This window comes from Fusarium redolens (genome assembly GCF_020744475.1).
Source record: "Fusarium redolens strain MPI-CAGE-AT-0023 chromosome Unknown BKA55scaffold_23, whole genome shotgun sequence".
NCBI lineage: Eukaryota > Fungi > Ascomycota > Sordariomycetes > Hypocreales > Nectriaceae > Fusarium > Fusarium redolens.
The window spans coordinates 28636-44456 of NW_025763686.1; the positions used below are offsets into that span (position 1 = coordinate 28636).

The window sequence follows — 15821 nt, forward strand, 5'->3', positions numbered from 1 at the left end:
TCGATACTTCGTGGATGCCTTCTGCCACCCAAAGAGATAGGATTTTGGCACAGCGTTTGTGGCTCGTGATCGATCGCAGGTGTTGCCCTTTTTGTGTCGCTTGATGGCGGTACACCATTCATGCGCGTGCCTTGCTATTGGCTCGCTGGTTGCTATCTTTCTAGGCTTTCGGAACTGGCCGGTTGATAACTCAAACCACGTTGGGCTGAATCCTTGCCTGACTGATCACCTACTGTCCCAGTCTGTGCATCAGCAGTCGACGTGATATAACAGGAACGGGTGGAGTTCGGGTTGCAGCTTTATTGTTGCTCACAGCCATTCTTCCATCACAGTGACAACTTGTGTCTCTGTAATCCCACCACGCTCGAATCATTTGCTTCTCCTGCTTGGTTGTCTTTCAGTACCTCATTGGCTTTACTCATTTGGCGTGTCTCTATCCAGCACTTTAACTTCTTTATAACATTTAGGCCACGCATTTCATGTATCTTATCGTACCTGGACTGAATGTCTGTATAGATATTAACTCTCCTTAGACTGATGGTAGTAAGAAGACATTTATAGAATAAGTCTACATTAATGCCCTGATTTAGACTAATATACTCTCTAATCTAGAAAGACTAGGATCTTTCTTTTCCTAGTATTAAATGCATATTAACGTAGATATTACCTTATTATAATTAGAATATATTTTCAATTTATTACCTTTACTAATAATTAAGCTATACCATCCCCCACCGCTAAAAGAATTACACTACTTAAAGCATAGTATAAAAGAATCACCGCAATATGGCACAATAAAGCCATTCGCGAGAAAGAAAACCTGGGGTGTATTATTTTTTTACATAGTATCTTATTCTGGGCCATTTTTCTTCTGACTTTCTGTATATCATCGGGGTTTCAAGTTATTAAAAAGCTTGCATTTATTGCTTTTTTACCCTTCGACTCTCGTGAAGTTAAGAAGACTCTCTATGTAGTTTATATGCGCAAAATATATTCCAAATAGGTCGCTATGTTTATACCGAAAAAGACGTTATTGATGCTATATTCGATATTACTGAAGGTTCTCTATCACAGTACCAGGCCTCCAATAAGTATAGGGTGCCTCAACCCATTCTCTCGAAAAGACTTTCAGGCTAGAAGAGCAGGAAAGAGTCTACCCACCCTCACTAACGTGTTTCTATGAGTCAGGAGGACCGTCTAGTTCATTGGCTTCTGCGGCAGGAATCCTTAGGCTATGCTCTCACATATAGCCAACTTCAAAGCTACATCAAAGCCCTCTTCCATTAACAGGGAGATAATAAGCTACTGGGTAAAACCTAGACTACTAGGTTCATCAAGCGTCATATAAACCGTCTACTAGGCTTAGAAAACGCCAGGAAGCTGCGAGATTTAACAGCTTTACCCCTTAAGGCGGTTAATCAGTACTTCAATTTCTGGGAGAATATATATGGCTAGACTAAGGCTAAGAATATAGTTAATATAGATAAGGGCAGCATAATGGCAGGTTTCGGTAAGTCCTCTATAAGTTCCTATAGGTTTTTATATACTATGACTAATTAGTTATCTATAAGGCTTAGATAACCTTATAATCGGGAGTTCTGACCTAAAGAAGAAGGCGTTATTAAAAGGCATCTAGTCGCGCACCTGGACTTCGTTTATCGAGGCTATTACCGCAACTGGCCGTGCTTTGAAACCAGGAAGTATCTTTAAAGGAAAAGAGCTGCAGAAAAAGTGGTTAACGAATTCGAATTGATAGCGCACTGGCAATGCATCATATCCCAGAACGGCTCGACCGATAACCACATAGCTCTGGAGGGTTAAAAGACGTCTATCTACTACAAACGGAGCTCGTTCCTCTCATTAATCAGCATACAGACGTGATTCACCGAGGCTGTTGGTCACAGTTGTCAATGTCTCGTGACATAATGGGAATAAACCGGAGATAGAAAAGCACTTAAGAAGTAGATAGGGGTATGCGATAATTAGGGGTATACGACAATTAGGAATAGAAGAGTAAGGACTAAGGTTCTAGATCTTAATCTATAGCTTATTCTTATAGTAGGATTTAGATATATCTATATTAGCCTTAAATAATTAAATTATTATAAATTATTCTAGTTTAAGCTAGAGTATAATATGAAATTATAAGATTAAAAACCTTATTAATAAGGCTAATTTAATAGGTTAAAACTTAATATACTGTTTAATATATATAATTAATTTAATTATATTATAATATTTCTTTAATTTAATTACTAGCCTTAACGTGCTTTCTTCCTATTTTTAAAAGAGTATAATAATTAGGTTTTTAAATAGGTGAATTAATTTAAATTCGGTTTATATTTATAAATAATATAAGGCATAATACTAAGTAAGGTAAAGTTTTAAATTTGTTAATAGTAGATTATATATATATTACGCCTAAATAATATAAAGAAGTTTTATAAATAGCTAAGAAGTTAAAATCTATAAAAGTAGAAAATCATCGGCTGACCCATAGTCTGCTAGCGTAAAATAACTCTCCTACACAAATTAAATGTCACTAGCTTAACCGACAAATATAATAAGAGATAGGAGCATAGTGCAGTCCGCCATTATCAACAAGTACGAGATCGTGTAGCTGGTGATGTAGTTCGACCTCACGGGCAATTTGTTCGACAACTCTGCGGGGCAGGGCAAGGTGATCATCCCGAACGTAGCGTCGATGTCGGTCGGCTTGGGCTAGGGTCCTCTTGAAGCACAACAAGTTCTTGGATGGCTTCATCCAGTCGCTGATCATCTCGCCCAGGGATGGCCCTATGGAGGCCTTCGTCCTCATTAGCTTGTCGTAATCCCCGAAGGCTCGGACTCGGGCTCGTCGTCGTTGTTGTTTTTGTCCCTGGCGTAGAAGTTGTCCTCGCTCCCCTCAGAGTCGTACTTCTTGATCTCCTCCACGACGTCCATCATGGCCTTCGACATCCTGACGTTGATGTAGTCGCTGATCTTATTGAACCAAGCCCGAGGCGAAGGTCGAGCCTAAGAAGACAGATAAGGGAAGTAGTCCTGTAACCGCCATCGCCCTCTTAACCTCTAGACATCAGACGTTTCTGACATGCTCCTGCTGGTTTTGATGCTTCATTGTAGAGAGTGATTTAGAGCCAACATATTCAATCTGGCTTATTGAGGGAGTTTGGCTAGAGTCTTGTTGACAATGGCATTATCGATAGCGTGACCTATAACTAGAAAGTATCGGTATTAAGAGAATATTCCTCCTAATGTAGGCACTGGCCATCTACTACCCTTACCTTTCTTGCCTTTTGCAAACTGCATGTGTTCAACAAGCGAACTAATTTTACTAACTTACTCTTCCCAGTATGGTTATGGCTTCCAAAACATATCCCGCAACCATTCCGCCTCTTATTGTCTACCGTATTAGTAATATATCTCACCGTTTATCTTTGTTCCATTTTGTAATCTCTTCCGCCCCCATGAGCAAGACCCGCTCGCCCTTCTCATGGGCCTCAATGCCGACGGTCTTAAGGGGGACAGCCATGTGCTTATCGTACAGACCAACTGCCAATACCAATCTGCCGGCGGCAAAGCACGTGGATTTACCTCGCTGCTCTAGGTTGGGACCCTATCTCTCGGAACCCTTAATCTGTCACAGCACGGTCAGAAATCCTACCCGAATAATAAAGCCAATATGGATATCTGTGATTCCGAGATGCTTTAAGAGGCTGGCTGGGCTAAGGCGAGAACAAGCCCGGTACTAGACCTGATTGACGACGTTAAAGAAAAGTAAAAAAGGCTTAATTTCAGAGGTTAGATAAAGAGCTGCACTTAAGAAAATCTTCTTCCTCCTGCACAAGGCTTAACTGATGTATACGTCCGCCCATGGCCTTCGTGTCCTCTCTCCCCCCTCTTTAGGTAAAGCATGATTTTCGTGCCTGAGTCCACATCTGGTTGTGTCAAAAGACGAGCGCTCTCCTCTCCAGCTTGGCGCGCTCACGCCCTTCTGCTCCATATATTTCCTCTGGGACTTCTGAAGCCATTCTCAGACCGTCCTTCTTTGGCAGGCCTCTGGGGAACTAGGATGACATTCTGTATCTGTTATAGATCTGCTGTTACTTCTCGCCGAGGTCATCAATCTGGGCCACCTGTGTATTAAGTTCGGACTCATTCATCCATGTAGTTCAGCATCATGATACTTGTCCTAGGTTTGGTGGCCCATATAATGGCAGAACATTGCAAGTCTCGAGTCCGGTACATTAAGTATAAACTCCAGGTGCTCATGCTGATACCTATACTCATTGTAATGGATCTTTTTGTTCAGCTCCCTAATCTCCATATGTGGAATGTTCTGATGCATCGAAGGCAACGGGATCAAATGGTCGTTGACATAAAGGACGACGTCAACCTCCCCGAAGAACGTTATCAAAGCCTTCAGCTTAATGAGCTGCGGTATTGGGATGATCCCTGTTACGGCACGTGTCATGACGGAATCAAAGTCTTATATACGGTCAATTCGGATGCATTATTCTCTCGCAGAGTGGTCTCAAGTTAGTAGATCTCTAGTGAAGACTGCTGAAATTTAGAGATGGTGATGGTGTCGCAGATCTCCTCATAGTCCTATCATCACCGGTGTTTATCACCGCCTTCCCTCGTGCATTGTATCAGCTCTGATCTTGAACACTAGCTTTCGTTTAAGCAGCGGTACTCTTGACATTTTCCTCAAGAGTTAAACAGGTTTCAAAAGACCTCTTTTTATACGTAAAAACTGAGTTGTCGTGGGCATATATATGCTTTCAGCCACAGGTCTTAACTGCAAATAACACTAAGCGCATGAGCTTTCCTCCGATGCATACGCTATTGGGACTGCAGAACCGCCGCTTACAAACGCCTGAACTGCCGGAACTGCTGCCTGCTGCTATATCAAGTATATGTCAGCGTATAGGCTTCTAAGGAAAGATGCTCAATGACGCCAGCCACAAAGATAATGACTCAATTAGTAATTCCTTGACTTCAGATTCAGTGTTATTTGGCAGGAAAGCAGAAAGAAAGAAGCCAACATGGTCTTCTTTTTGCAAGACTAGAAGATGCCTTTACCATCTCCATGAAATTGAGCATGTCATATCTGGTCACTACTTCAAGTGATAGAAACATTAAGGAAGCAGAATTAGGCAGATACAAAAGGTTAAAGCAAGTGCGTAGGACGTAAGTATAAAGAGGACAAGTCTAATTGTAGATCGTAACAGCAGCTCGGCCAGGCATTATGTATCTTTGAGACTCTAAGTTATTAACGTAGTTATTGGATAATGTTTTAATCATTCATTAAACCACCTCAAGCAGGACATAATAAACCCAAGTTCCTCTTCGAGACCACTTTAATCATGGTCAAGTTATTCGACAAGATAGCATCATCCCCAAGACCTAAGGTGCGTCAATCGGGCACAACGGCATATGGTCAATATCTCAAGCCAGGTAGAGACGTCAGAGGACTTGACGACCATGTTCACTCAAGTACATGCCCTCCAACCAGTGCTGCACTACGCACCGAAGGCTACGATGGAGTCAACAGTTAACAACATGACCTTATGGCTCTTGTTCGCGTCCTCGTATACATGTTTGTGGCTTCAATTGACGCAACTTATGTCTTGGAGACAGTCCTCATCTAGTAAAACTCAATGCGAAACTACAAGACCTCCAACGACTCGTCGTCTACGACCAACAGTAACTTAACGCTGGCCGATCCTTCACGCCTCCTGCAGGAGTTAAGGATGAGGTGCATCTATGCGACAATCTTGGGGGACGATTTGCGTTTAATCTACTTCATCGGCCCGTTTCTTGTGCTAGACTAGCCTGCTTTGTCTCAGCGGCTTTTCTGATGTTTCTGAAAGCGGCCCAAGATTGAGGTTCGGCGACATCCTGGGGGAAGTTTTAATATAGGTAGTAAACAGTATAGACATAATAGGGTCAAAAGAAGAACTCCTAATAGCAGCTTTAAAACACTATTGTAAGGGCATAAGGTTAAGGACTTAAAGGGTAAGCTTTACCTAGTATAAATATAAAGAATATATATTAATATATATACATATAATATACGTTTTGCCATTATTACTACTTAAAGTAATAATATAAGTCATACATGGAGGTATTATAGTCAATATCAAGGCATCCATTTATATAGTCATCAGCCATTCCGACGAAGGCAAAGATCTTATCTAGCTTATTTAAATAAAACGAATCCTGAAAGATATTAACAAGGCGGGTCAGCCAAAACGTATTTCCATAGTAGTATTCTGAGTGCCATAAGGTATCCACCTAGAAAATTCGTTCTACCTCCGCATACCGGCTTTATCTTTCTGCATATCAGTTGATCAACTAAATGAAATTGGCCTATAACATAGACACCGTTCCTACGCGGATCTATATTCTGCGAGCAACGACAAGCTCTTGGATAACCTAACACCGCTTCTAATATTCCTCTATGATAATAAGGTACAGCCAGTACTATAGAGCATCGGGGTATTTGGCAGCCAATCGTACCGGCCAATTGCCAGTCCACATTGAGGCTGTCTCTTGCCGGATTCATTGAGGCGCCGTGTAAGCACCCAAGAATGTGTGCACCTCTGTCGTGCAACCGGGTTATTCTTCTCCTTAATGTTACTCTGATCGATATATATCTGGTCAATCCACACAGATGACTCTTCTAAGAGGCTCACAGAGCTTTCGATCAGATGCCATGCGGTTTTAGCCACCATTATGGCTTTTCCGTTGACAAGAAGAGCCTATTATCGGGTGCTATCACCCTATGCATATAAGAAGGCCTGGTATTGATATTTATGCTTAAGGGAAACGATCTCGAGCTTGTAATTAATTCCTTTTTACCAGGTAGTGCGAATATGCAATAGGCGAATGCTGGTAGTTAAGTTTTCTAGGGGGGGGAATTAGAGGCGGTCTACAGCCTGGCAACACTGGGCGTCGGTATTCCCTCCCCTCCTCTGGAGTCTGGACTATTAGGAGCGTTGGTGAGACTGGAGGAACTGAGCAACAAGACCATTCAGGAAGCCATGCGCTGGATGGGTGACGAAACTCAAGGTCGAGGGGCCTGCGGTTCAGTGATGTGAGGGTTGAGGGCGCGGTGCGGGCAGATTGAACTTTCCATTCAAGGTACGTAAAGAGCGACCACACAAACGAAAAAGAGCTTGGCGGATGGCAACGACCAATCACAGTGGCTTTTCATTTTTTGGGCGTTGCCTGCGGGTGGGGCAGAGTCCTTTCGTCGCTTCCTTCCTCGTTCCTCAAGGCAAACCATCTAGTAATGTATTCTACACGCCATCGCCAATCACACTCGCTCTCGTCTTCCCCCACCCGTCTTGGCTATCTGATCCATCTCCACATCGTGGCTTCCGAGATCTTGCCACGAATCCGACTCGTTGTCTGTCAATGCCGAAAACGGATGGGTATCATCATGGAACTGGTGATTGGAGGGAGCGTGTGCAATCGAGGTTGAGCTGTGAGCTCGGTCTTTGGGCGTATTCAACCGCACACCCCTGTCGTGTTTGCGAGGATCTCCAGAGCCGCCAATAGTTACAATTCCCGACAGACTTCCTCCAGTGGCTCTTGGCGTGCTTTGCCAAGCTGTGCCGTATATGGCAAGGTATAATATAGGTTTCAGGGACGGAAGACAAGCTAAGAGATAATCAGGGCAACATGATCAGGCGAGGAGGCGCATGCCCGACTTACCGCAGACGGTCCCAACGTTGACCTCGATTCCGGTCCACATCATCTCTTCGCTAAACAGCCAAGTGACATCTATGCTAGAAAAGTCGAGCGCAACCACATAGTACAACCGGACGAAAGACACGGCGGTGACACTGGTCCGAGGATTGAATTAGCCCCAGTCAACGAATCCCAACTTGCGACGTGCAGGTCTGCTTACAATAGGCCGAGCGCAAAGATGCCCAAGACTGCTATCTTCTTCGCGGTGCGCAGTTGTAGGCTCCAAATTCCCGGGACAGGAACGAGAAGCATTAATATATCGGTGATGATATTCGGTATTGCATTTGCAATAAAGAACATCCTGACGTTAACTGGGCATTTGTATGTCATCTTACCACCGCCGTTGGGGTCGAACCTAAGCCAAAAGGCGGACACGGGCAGGCATTGGAAAGTCGAAACGAGGATCTAGGCATCTAGTTAGTATACTGGGGAGATGAACAGCGTGCCGACCAAGGAACAGCAGAAAAGGGGGTGGGGGACATACGACAGCGGTTCCCCAAGCTGAAACAATGCCAAATAAAATCCAGATGGGTAACCGGGTTGATCGCACCGAGCCAAAAATCCGCCAGTAAAGAGCAAGTATAGACCACTTGACCAAGACAATGCTCATGGTATATAGGTACTCGGCGATAAATAAGCCGTGAAAGTAAACCTCAAGTCCGTCCAGCGGTGCAGCCCAGATGTGTTTGCCAAAGCCACCGCGAGTAGTCACTGTACGATCGGTCAGTATTGGTTGCAATATCGGGGTACGACATCAAATAACGCACTGTAGCAGGTTACGTCAAACATGAACCCAGCAGAGAATAGCTGCATTTATGCCCTGTTAGTCATGGGTTTCGAGGGAATAGGGAAAGTTTTGCAGATGGGAAAAAATACCAGCGAAACGACAATAAGCCAGTCATCCCACCAGAGCTGGTTCTGAACAAGTCTTCGCGATGTGATACGCAGACAGACACTGACAGCCCCGAAAACCCAGGTCAGGACAAACCCAGAGACAAGGGCTGGGACTTTGGTCTCGTTGAGGTCAAGACCTGGAGGCGGTTCCGGGAGAGAACCCATCTTTGGTATTGGGTACGGTAGATGGAGGAAACGGCATTGACGATTGCAGAGACAGGTGTTGGCCTCGATAAAACTTATACCGACCAGGTAGAGAGTTTCCGAAAACTGTGAGGGGATCGACAAAGCCTTTCTCAGGGGCTTGACAAAAGACTTGGCGAGTCATGGGCCACCTGTCGAGACGAGCCAACCATGAGGCAGCGGTAGCTCTATCTAGTGCGCGCTGTGGACGCTGATCCCGCAACCCAAAAATTCGGGGTTTCTCCTCGGTAGGGGTAAGGCTCCAGCATGTTAGTCGGCCCAGTCTTAGAACCTTAACAGATATGGTGACAATTCGCCGCGAATCAGCCGCCATACGTTAGGATCTTAGCGTGCAGAGACTTGCCAGTTAGGCCACTAACAGAGATAAATGAGGCATTCTCGGATTGGTTCTCTATGATTGGATTGAATCCCTGAGAGTGACCGCACCTGAGATGACTGTGATGATATACAGCACAAATGCGGTATTCTCCGAAACTTTATTCCTGCCCTATGTAACGCCATTAAAACTACTGCGTACTAGGGCGGGCGTCACTGAAGGGTTAGCCATATCCTTAATGGAGGATTTTATTGACTTTTGCTTTTCTTCATCGAAACCAGTGATTATTTGACAGGGATTGCATCACATGAGTGGTAATGAAACGCCTGGTGTCGTCTAGGCACCAATCTTCCCGCCAAATCGGGAGTGAAGAGCGTGGATCGGACAGCCACTGTTACCAACACTGTCACCACAACTCTATAGCTGGACCCTCATCTGGCCCGATTGCGCCGCCTTTTCGATTCCATCCACCACGTCTTGAACCGCTGACAGGAAAGGCGAGTGCGAGGTTCTGCTCCGGAAAATAACCGAATCCGGGCCCAGGATTTGAGCCATCTGCTCTTGCACGACGGCAGGGACTGCTCTGTCTTCTTCGCAGACAAAGTATAAGCAGTGCATGTCGTGCCAAGGCTCGTAGTCTACCTCATCCGTCCACGCACGCACGCATTCGTGTGTGAGAGCTGCAACCGCCTCTTTCTGTAGATCTGGAGGCACATCATGATAAAATACCTCCTCTGGTGTGTCCGCAAATACGTACGAGCCCTGTGTGCATGATCGACAATTTAGCCATGTTCCTCTATGTACCAGGGGATGTGGCACTGGTGTTTTGGAATCGCGGTCGGCTCCACAGTTCTTACCTCTACACGCATCCAGGGAAGCCACCCTCCCCAAGAAGTTTAAGAATGCTCTGGCCCACGGGCGTTACGAATGCAGTGAGGTAAAGGAACGTGACTATCCCTCCCGACTTGCCCTCCTTCTGTCGCTGCTCGTAGCCAAGGCCTGGGACGGCGTTTGCACCAACCAGGCCTCCATACGAGTGGACGACCAGAACAATCTGCTTGCCTTGATTGGCTAAAGCCTCGAGAACATTGCGCAGCGCCGCAGCGTCATCGGGAATCCCCTTGGTGGGTGGCTCGGCACCGACAGACGGGTACGTGACGGCGTCAGTCTCCCAACCCCTGGCTTGCAATGCATTGCGAACGAGTCGGAACGAGTCTGGCGAATGCCATGCCCCTGGTGCGAAAACGATAGTCGGCTTGCGAGTCATGCTGAATCCGGTACTCAACGTTGGAAGATGAGGTGAGGAGGAACCTTGGGTGCCTCTCGTCCGTTGGTGGGTGGACGCACAGTACTTATAGCTGTGAACTTGACTTTTATCTAGCCCTGAACGATTTAGTCGAGGTAACGGTGCCTCTTGTCGCTTAAACTTAAGAATGCAGGGTATTAAGTAGTAGAAGGTTTATATAATAGGTTATTAAAGACTTATTAACTTAGCACTAGTTACTAAAAGAGCCCGATAAGACACCTGAATAAAATAAAGTAATATAAATTAAAAATAAGATTATTAAACTTGAGTTCCTATTTATTATTAATTTATAAATAAACTTAAACTAAGTTAATATAATATATATAATAAGTAAGTAAAATAAATAAGTAAGTAAAGTAGAAATCTCTTAATTTATATTATTTCTATTTAATTAATTAATTCTTAACTACTGAATATATTATAAGTAAAGAAAGAAGCTAATATTTTACTTTTTATTTAAGCTTTTTTAAATATCTTAAAATTAAGTCTAATATATTATAAAAATTAATAAAAGTAGTCTTATAACTCTTTAATATTAATAGTAAGATATTTTTTCCTAATATAATATTATCTTAAAATTTTATAAATTATCTAATTTAAAAAAAAAATTAAAGATTTAATTATCTTTTTAACTTAAATTTATAAGGATTTTCCTTATAATTATATAATATAAAGGAAATAACTAACTAATACCTTATTAATTATTATATATTACCTATTAATAAGTACTAAACTTTTAACTTTATTAAGTATTATAAAAAGCTTAAAATATAGTTTATTTATATATTTTTTACTCTTTTTTTTACTTTTAACCTTTTAAGAAGTTATTTAGCTTTTTTATTAATAAGTTAAATAAAAAGACCTTTATAAGGTTATTATAATAAAAGTTAATAGTAAATAAGGTTTATCTACTTTAGTAATATAATTACTACCTTAATTAAATAATATAAATACTAGCTCTTAGTAATTAAATTAACCCTCTTTCTTTAACTTATATAAAGGAATAATATACTTAATTTATCTATTATAAGAGTATAGGGATAAAAGGTTTATATATAGAGTTTTAAGATAAATATAAGGTAAAGGCAGGGTTTTATAAGAATTTTACTAAAGTTAAAATTAAAGAAATTATATTAAGTGTTATATAAGTTAATTAATAAAAGTTAAGTTAATTATAATTAAAAAAAAAATTTAATAAGGTATATAACTAGTTAACCTTATATATAAAAATAAATAAAGTAAAATTAATAAAAAAATAATAGTTTAAACTAGGGTTATTACTCTTATAGCTAATAAAGCTTTATTAAGTTAAATTATTATAATTAATTATTTTAATTATAACTTAAACTTAGCTATATATATATATTAATTAAAAAGCCTTATTTACTTATTAACTAGCCTTAACTTTCTTTTTATAACTTATTTATAAAGTATATTTTAATTATTTATTATATAATAAGTTATTTAACTTAACTTTTCCTTTTTTTATTATAATTATTATTAATATTTTTTTTTTTAAAAGTTTATAAGTTAGCCTTAAAAGGTATATTTAAATATCTTTAAAATCTAATATAGTTTAAATATTTATTACCCTTATAGCTAGTAAAGCTTTATTAAGTTAAATTATTATAGTTAGCTCCCTTAATTATAGCCTAAACCTAGCTATATATATGCCAGCTAAAAAGCCCTACTCATTAGCTAGCCCCAACCTTCTTCCTACAACCTACCTAAAAGACTAAGACAATACCACGCTTCAATTATCCATCACGCAGTAAGTCATCCGACCCGACCCGACTTTCCCTATACCTTCTGGCCGCAACCGCTAACAGCATCACAGCTGCCCCGTCATGATGCCTGTCTGAAGAAGCCTGCAGGCACCCAGGCCTAATAAGCCTTATCTGACTGAAGGCCATGATATGATCCTTAAGATTGAAGAAGCTCTTAGGCAAAATAAGGGTAAGGGTAATATATTATATATAATAGCTATAAATATTAAAGAGGCCTAGTTTAATAAGGATAATACTAGCTATATTAAGATAGTAATTTTTAATTATAAGATCTTTTTATTTATATAATCTATTTATAAAAACTTTTTAATTAATAAAGACTTTTTTAAATATAAAAAGTAAAAGCTTAAGGATTAAAAAAGAAAGTTATATAAAGAGATATAGCTAAGTAAGAGGGAAAGGGGGTTCCTTAAGGTCCTTAATGGCAGCTTATATAATAAGTAGCTTAAGGATATCTAGTAGCATGCTAAGGAGGTACTAGAGAAGACTAAGAACCTGTAATAGGCTAGTCATGGTCTTAGACCACGAGAGCGCGAGGGGGGATGTTATACTGCAATATCTGCTATAGATAGAAGCGGGGTAATTGCAGGGTTTAGAGGAAAAATGTAGTAAGTTTTATATAAGTTTAGTTACCTAAAGTTAAAGACCTAAAGTTATAATTAAATTTAGTATTAGTAGTAAAAAGAGGATTAAATAAGTTATAAAATAGATTATATAATTAAATAAGTAAATTAGTTATAATATTAATATATTATTAAAATAAATAAAGGACTAATAGTATTATATTTATATTATTATAATGTTTTAAAAAAGCTTATTATTACTTAAAGCTAATAAGGCCTATTATATAAAAAGCTATAATTTAAAAAAAAAAAATTAAATAAGGTTTTAAATAAATTAATAAAAATAATTATAAATATTAAAAAAACTAAATATTACAAGAAAAATATTAATTATATTAGGCTAATAATTCTTAATTATAAGATTTTTTTATTTATATATATTTTTTTATATAAAAGAATTTTTAATTAATATAGGCTTTTTTAAATTTTAAAAATTAAAACCTTTAATACTTAAAAAAGAAACTATATAAAAAGATATAATTAAGTAAAAAAAAAAAATTATTAGATTTTTAAGGCTTTTAGGTTAAGTAGCTTTTATAATAAGTAACTTAAAGATATTTAGTAATAAGCTAAAAAGGGATTAAAGAAAATTAAAAACTTATAAATCTAAAGGCAATAATATATTATAATATCTAAAATAAAAGTAAGGTAATAAGAATATTTTATAAAAGAAAATATATTAAGTTATATATATATTTAGTTTACTTAAAATTAAAGATATTTAATATTAATAATAAAAAGAGAATTAAATAAGTTATAAAATAAATTATATAATTAAATAAATAAATTATAATTATTATTTATATTTTTATATATTTTAAACTTATTATAGCCTTAGAATTTTATTATAATTAATATAAGTTCTTAGCTTATTAATATTATAAATTTTCTATATAAACTTAATTATTAATAAGCTATTAATATAAATATTAATTATTAAGTAGGTTTTATAGGCTACTAATAAGCTAAGAACTTATATTAATTATAATAAAATTCTAAGGCTATAATAAATTAAATTCTAATAAATTAAATATATAGTCTAAATGCCTAGCTATTAAGATTCCTATTATATAATAATTACATTAATATAGAGAAGTAAACAGATGCCGGGGTGGATCCATTTATCTGCCACGGTTTGCAAATAGGATTCTCCTAACTAGACAGGGCTCTAACGGCCTTTGACGTTTATAAACCTATTAACGCGTGAATTAAGTGGATAGCAGAAATCGGGGAAGGCTGGTGACATCACGGTTGTTGACGAGTTACGCGGGGTAGTGATGCTATACCCGCAACTTCGACACGAACGTCACATCATCAAGGCAAGGGAGCCTCGATGTCAAGACTTTATCTGCCCGGCACGCCTGTTGAAGCTGACCTGGTAAATTCAAACGTCCATGCTATGAGACAGAGCCGTCCTTGCTCAACATACTGATGAGAATTTCCACGATGTCAACTGAGGCAATACCCCGGTCGTTTTATGGGTTACACAGCAGCAAGTTTACAATAAGAAAGTCAAGGGGTATGGGGTGGTGGAGCTTGTACACACGTCATGGGAGTGAAGTGTTTGTTGAGATCCGTTGTTTGATGGATCAATGGCTATTCCGATCCATCGGTGGCTGGGATGTGGATGTCTTGTCAATATGCATTGAAGGATGTCAAAACTTCTTTTAGTCAAGCTACGCTGTGATACTGTACTATGCTGGAAAAGAAGTCCAAGAAATGGTTGATTATCTCTATACCACCATACTACCTACAAATTCCGATTCCTATTCTCGACGAGTTTCTGTAACATAGCATCAGAGAGGCTACTGATAAGCTGGACTGACCTATCTCTAGTCGCGATATTTCTTGCCCTTACTAAACCTCCACCTACTAAGATTATGGTATATTGACTGTTATTACTAATGCTGATATTCTCTATATCATATATCTGTATAGGGAAGATCTGCTTACTAACGTGGTCAGATAAGTCACTACCTACATACCGCATTGAGCCAGGTTGCATAGGATTTGTAAACTCCAAATCTTTCTTACGCATAGTTCCTTGTTGAGTTAAAATTTATAAGTTACTCTGATTTTCTTATAGGTACTCTTGTAGCAGAATTATAGACTCTCCTAGTAATTTCGTAGATTTTTCAAGCATCGAAAGAACGACGTTCTGAAGGCGGATGAGTTTTATTAAATTAATTATCGACGACTACACTATGTATTTTCCTTCCAAACTCGCCTTTGTCTATTTTCTCTTGTAGGCCTCAACCTCAATCTCGATTTGCATCTGGGGGAATGCAAGACGAGGAACAGCAATAGCCGTCCAAACAGGGCGGTGACCGGGAATACGCTTCTTTAGCTTCTCTACTAAGTAATCGTAAGACGCACCCATATCCACGTGATATGTGCGAATCAGAAAGACATCCTCCCATCCTTTAAGACCGACAGTCTGTAGAACACGGTCCACGTTCTCAAAAGCAAGGTCAATCTGGCCCTTGACGTCATTAGCGTCCAGCTTGCCTGTGTTGTCCCAGCCGCCCTGGCCAGAGCACTTAACGGTATCTCCGAGAACGACAGCCTGGGAGTAATGGCAAAGGTCGCTATGCTTCTGGCCCGCGCCCTCCTCGTTGTAGTATTTAAGCGACGACATCGTGGTAGATCGGAAAGTCTGCCTGTTGTTCAAGAGATTAAGGTTCTGCTTTGGGAAAAGATCCTAAAAAAGAACATACGTACTGGGTTTGTGGGTTAAATTTGGAGTGAAGATGATTTGATGAAATGAAGCCCAAATTGTTTCCTTGACGTTGGAGTCTTAAAAAGAGCTGAGCATAGTATAGAAGAGCAGACAAAACAGACGAGGGCCTTTATATCTTTAAAATACCAGAGAGCGCGGACCTGTGTTGTCACAAGTTCAATAGCAATGGCGATGTCATTTGCCGAACGGG

General features: G+C 39.6%; 3 protein-coding genes across 3 annotated transcripts; all 3 read right to left on the reverse strand.

Annotated features, from left to right (window-relative positions):
* Positions 1 to 7724: 7724 nt before the first annotated feature.
* Positions 7725 to 8846, reverse strand: BKA55DRAFT_583310 (uncharacterized protein). Its single transcript, XM_046194197.1, has 4 exons — positions 8638 to 8846; positions 8529 to 8568; positions 8246 to 8472; positions 7725 to 8166 (listed from the first exon to the last, which is right to left on the reverse strand). The coding sequence occupies exons 1-4, from the start codon at positions 8818 to 8820 to the stop codon at positions 7918 to 7920; spliced, it is 699 nt and encodes a 232-aa protein (XP_046042856.1). The 5' UTR covers positions 8821 to 8846; the 3' UTR covers positions 7725 to 7917.
* A 477-nt stretch (positions 8847 to 9323) lies between these two features.
* On the reverse strand, positions 9324 to 10629 carry BKA55DRAFT_583314 (Alpha/beta hydrolase fold-1). The gene is made up of 2 exons (XM_046194198.1): positions 10041 to 10629; positions 9324 to 9937 (listed from the first exon to the last, which is right to left on the reverse strand). The coding sequence occupies exons 1-2, from the start codon at positions 10440 to 10442 to the stop codon at positions 9593 to 9595; spliced, it is 747 nt and encodes a 248-aa protein (XP_046042857.1). The 5' UTR covers positions 10443 to 10629; the 3' UTR covers positions 9324 to 9592.
* A 4418-nt stretch (positions 10630 to 15047) lies between these two features.
* Positions 15048 to 15773, reverse strand: BKA55DRAFT_743339 (Endoribonuclease L-PSP/chorismate mutase-like protein). Its single transcript, XM_046201545.1, has 2 exons — positions 15609 to 15773; positions 15048 to 15551 (listed from the first exon to the last, which is right to left on the reverse strand). The coding sequence occupies exon 2, from the start codon at positions 15527 to 15529 to the stop codon at positions 15125 to 15127; it is 405 nt and encodes a 134-aa protein (XP_046042858.1). The 5' UTR covers positions 15530 to 15551; positions 15609 to 15773; the 3' UTR covers positions 15048 to 15124.
* Positions 15774 to 15821: the final 48 nt, after the last annotated feature.

Coding starts and splice junctions, on each gene's coding strand:
- BKA55DRAFT_583310 (XM_046194197.1), bottom strand. CDS start 8,820: ATGGGTTCTCTCCCGGAACCGCCTCCAGGTCTTGACCTCAACGAGACC. Junction 8,473..8,528: donor GTTTGACGTAACCTGCTACA/GTGCGTTATTTG, acceptor CCGATCGTACAG/TGACTACTCGCGGTGGCTTT. Junction 8,167..8,245: donor CAGCTTGGGGAACCGCTGTC/GTATGTCCCCCA, acceptor CTAGATGCCTAG/ATCCTCGTTTCGACTTTCCA.
- BKA55DRAFT_583314 (XM_046194198.1), bottom strand. CDS start 10,442: ATGACTCGCAAGCCGACTATCGTTTTCGCACCAGGGGCATGGCATTCG. Junction 9,938..10,040: donor AGGGTGGCTTCCCTGGATGC/GTGTAGAGGTAA, acceptor TCATGCACACAG/GGCTCGTACGTATTTGCGGA.
- BKA55DRAFT_743339 (XM_046201545.1), bottom strand. CDS start 15,529: ATGTCGTCGCTTAAATACTACAACGAGGAGGGCGCGGGCCAGAAGCAT.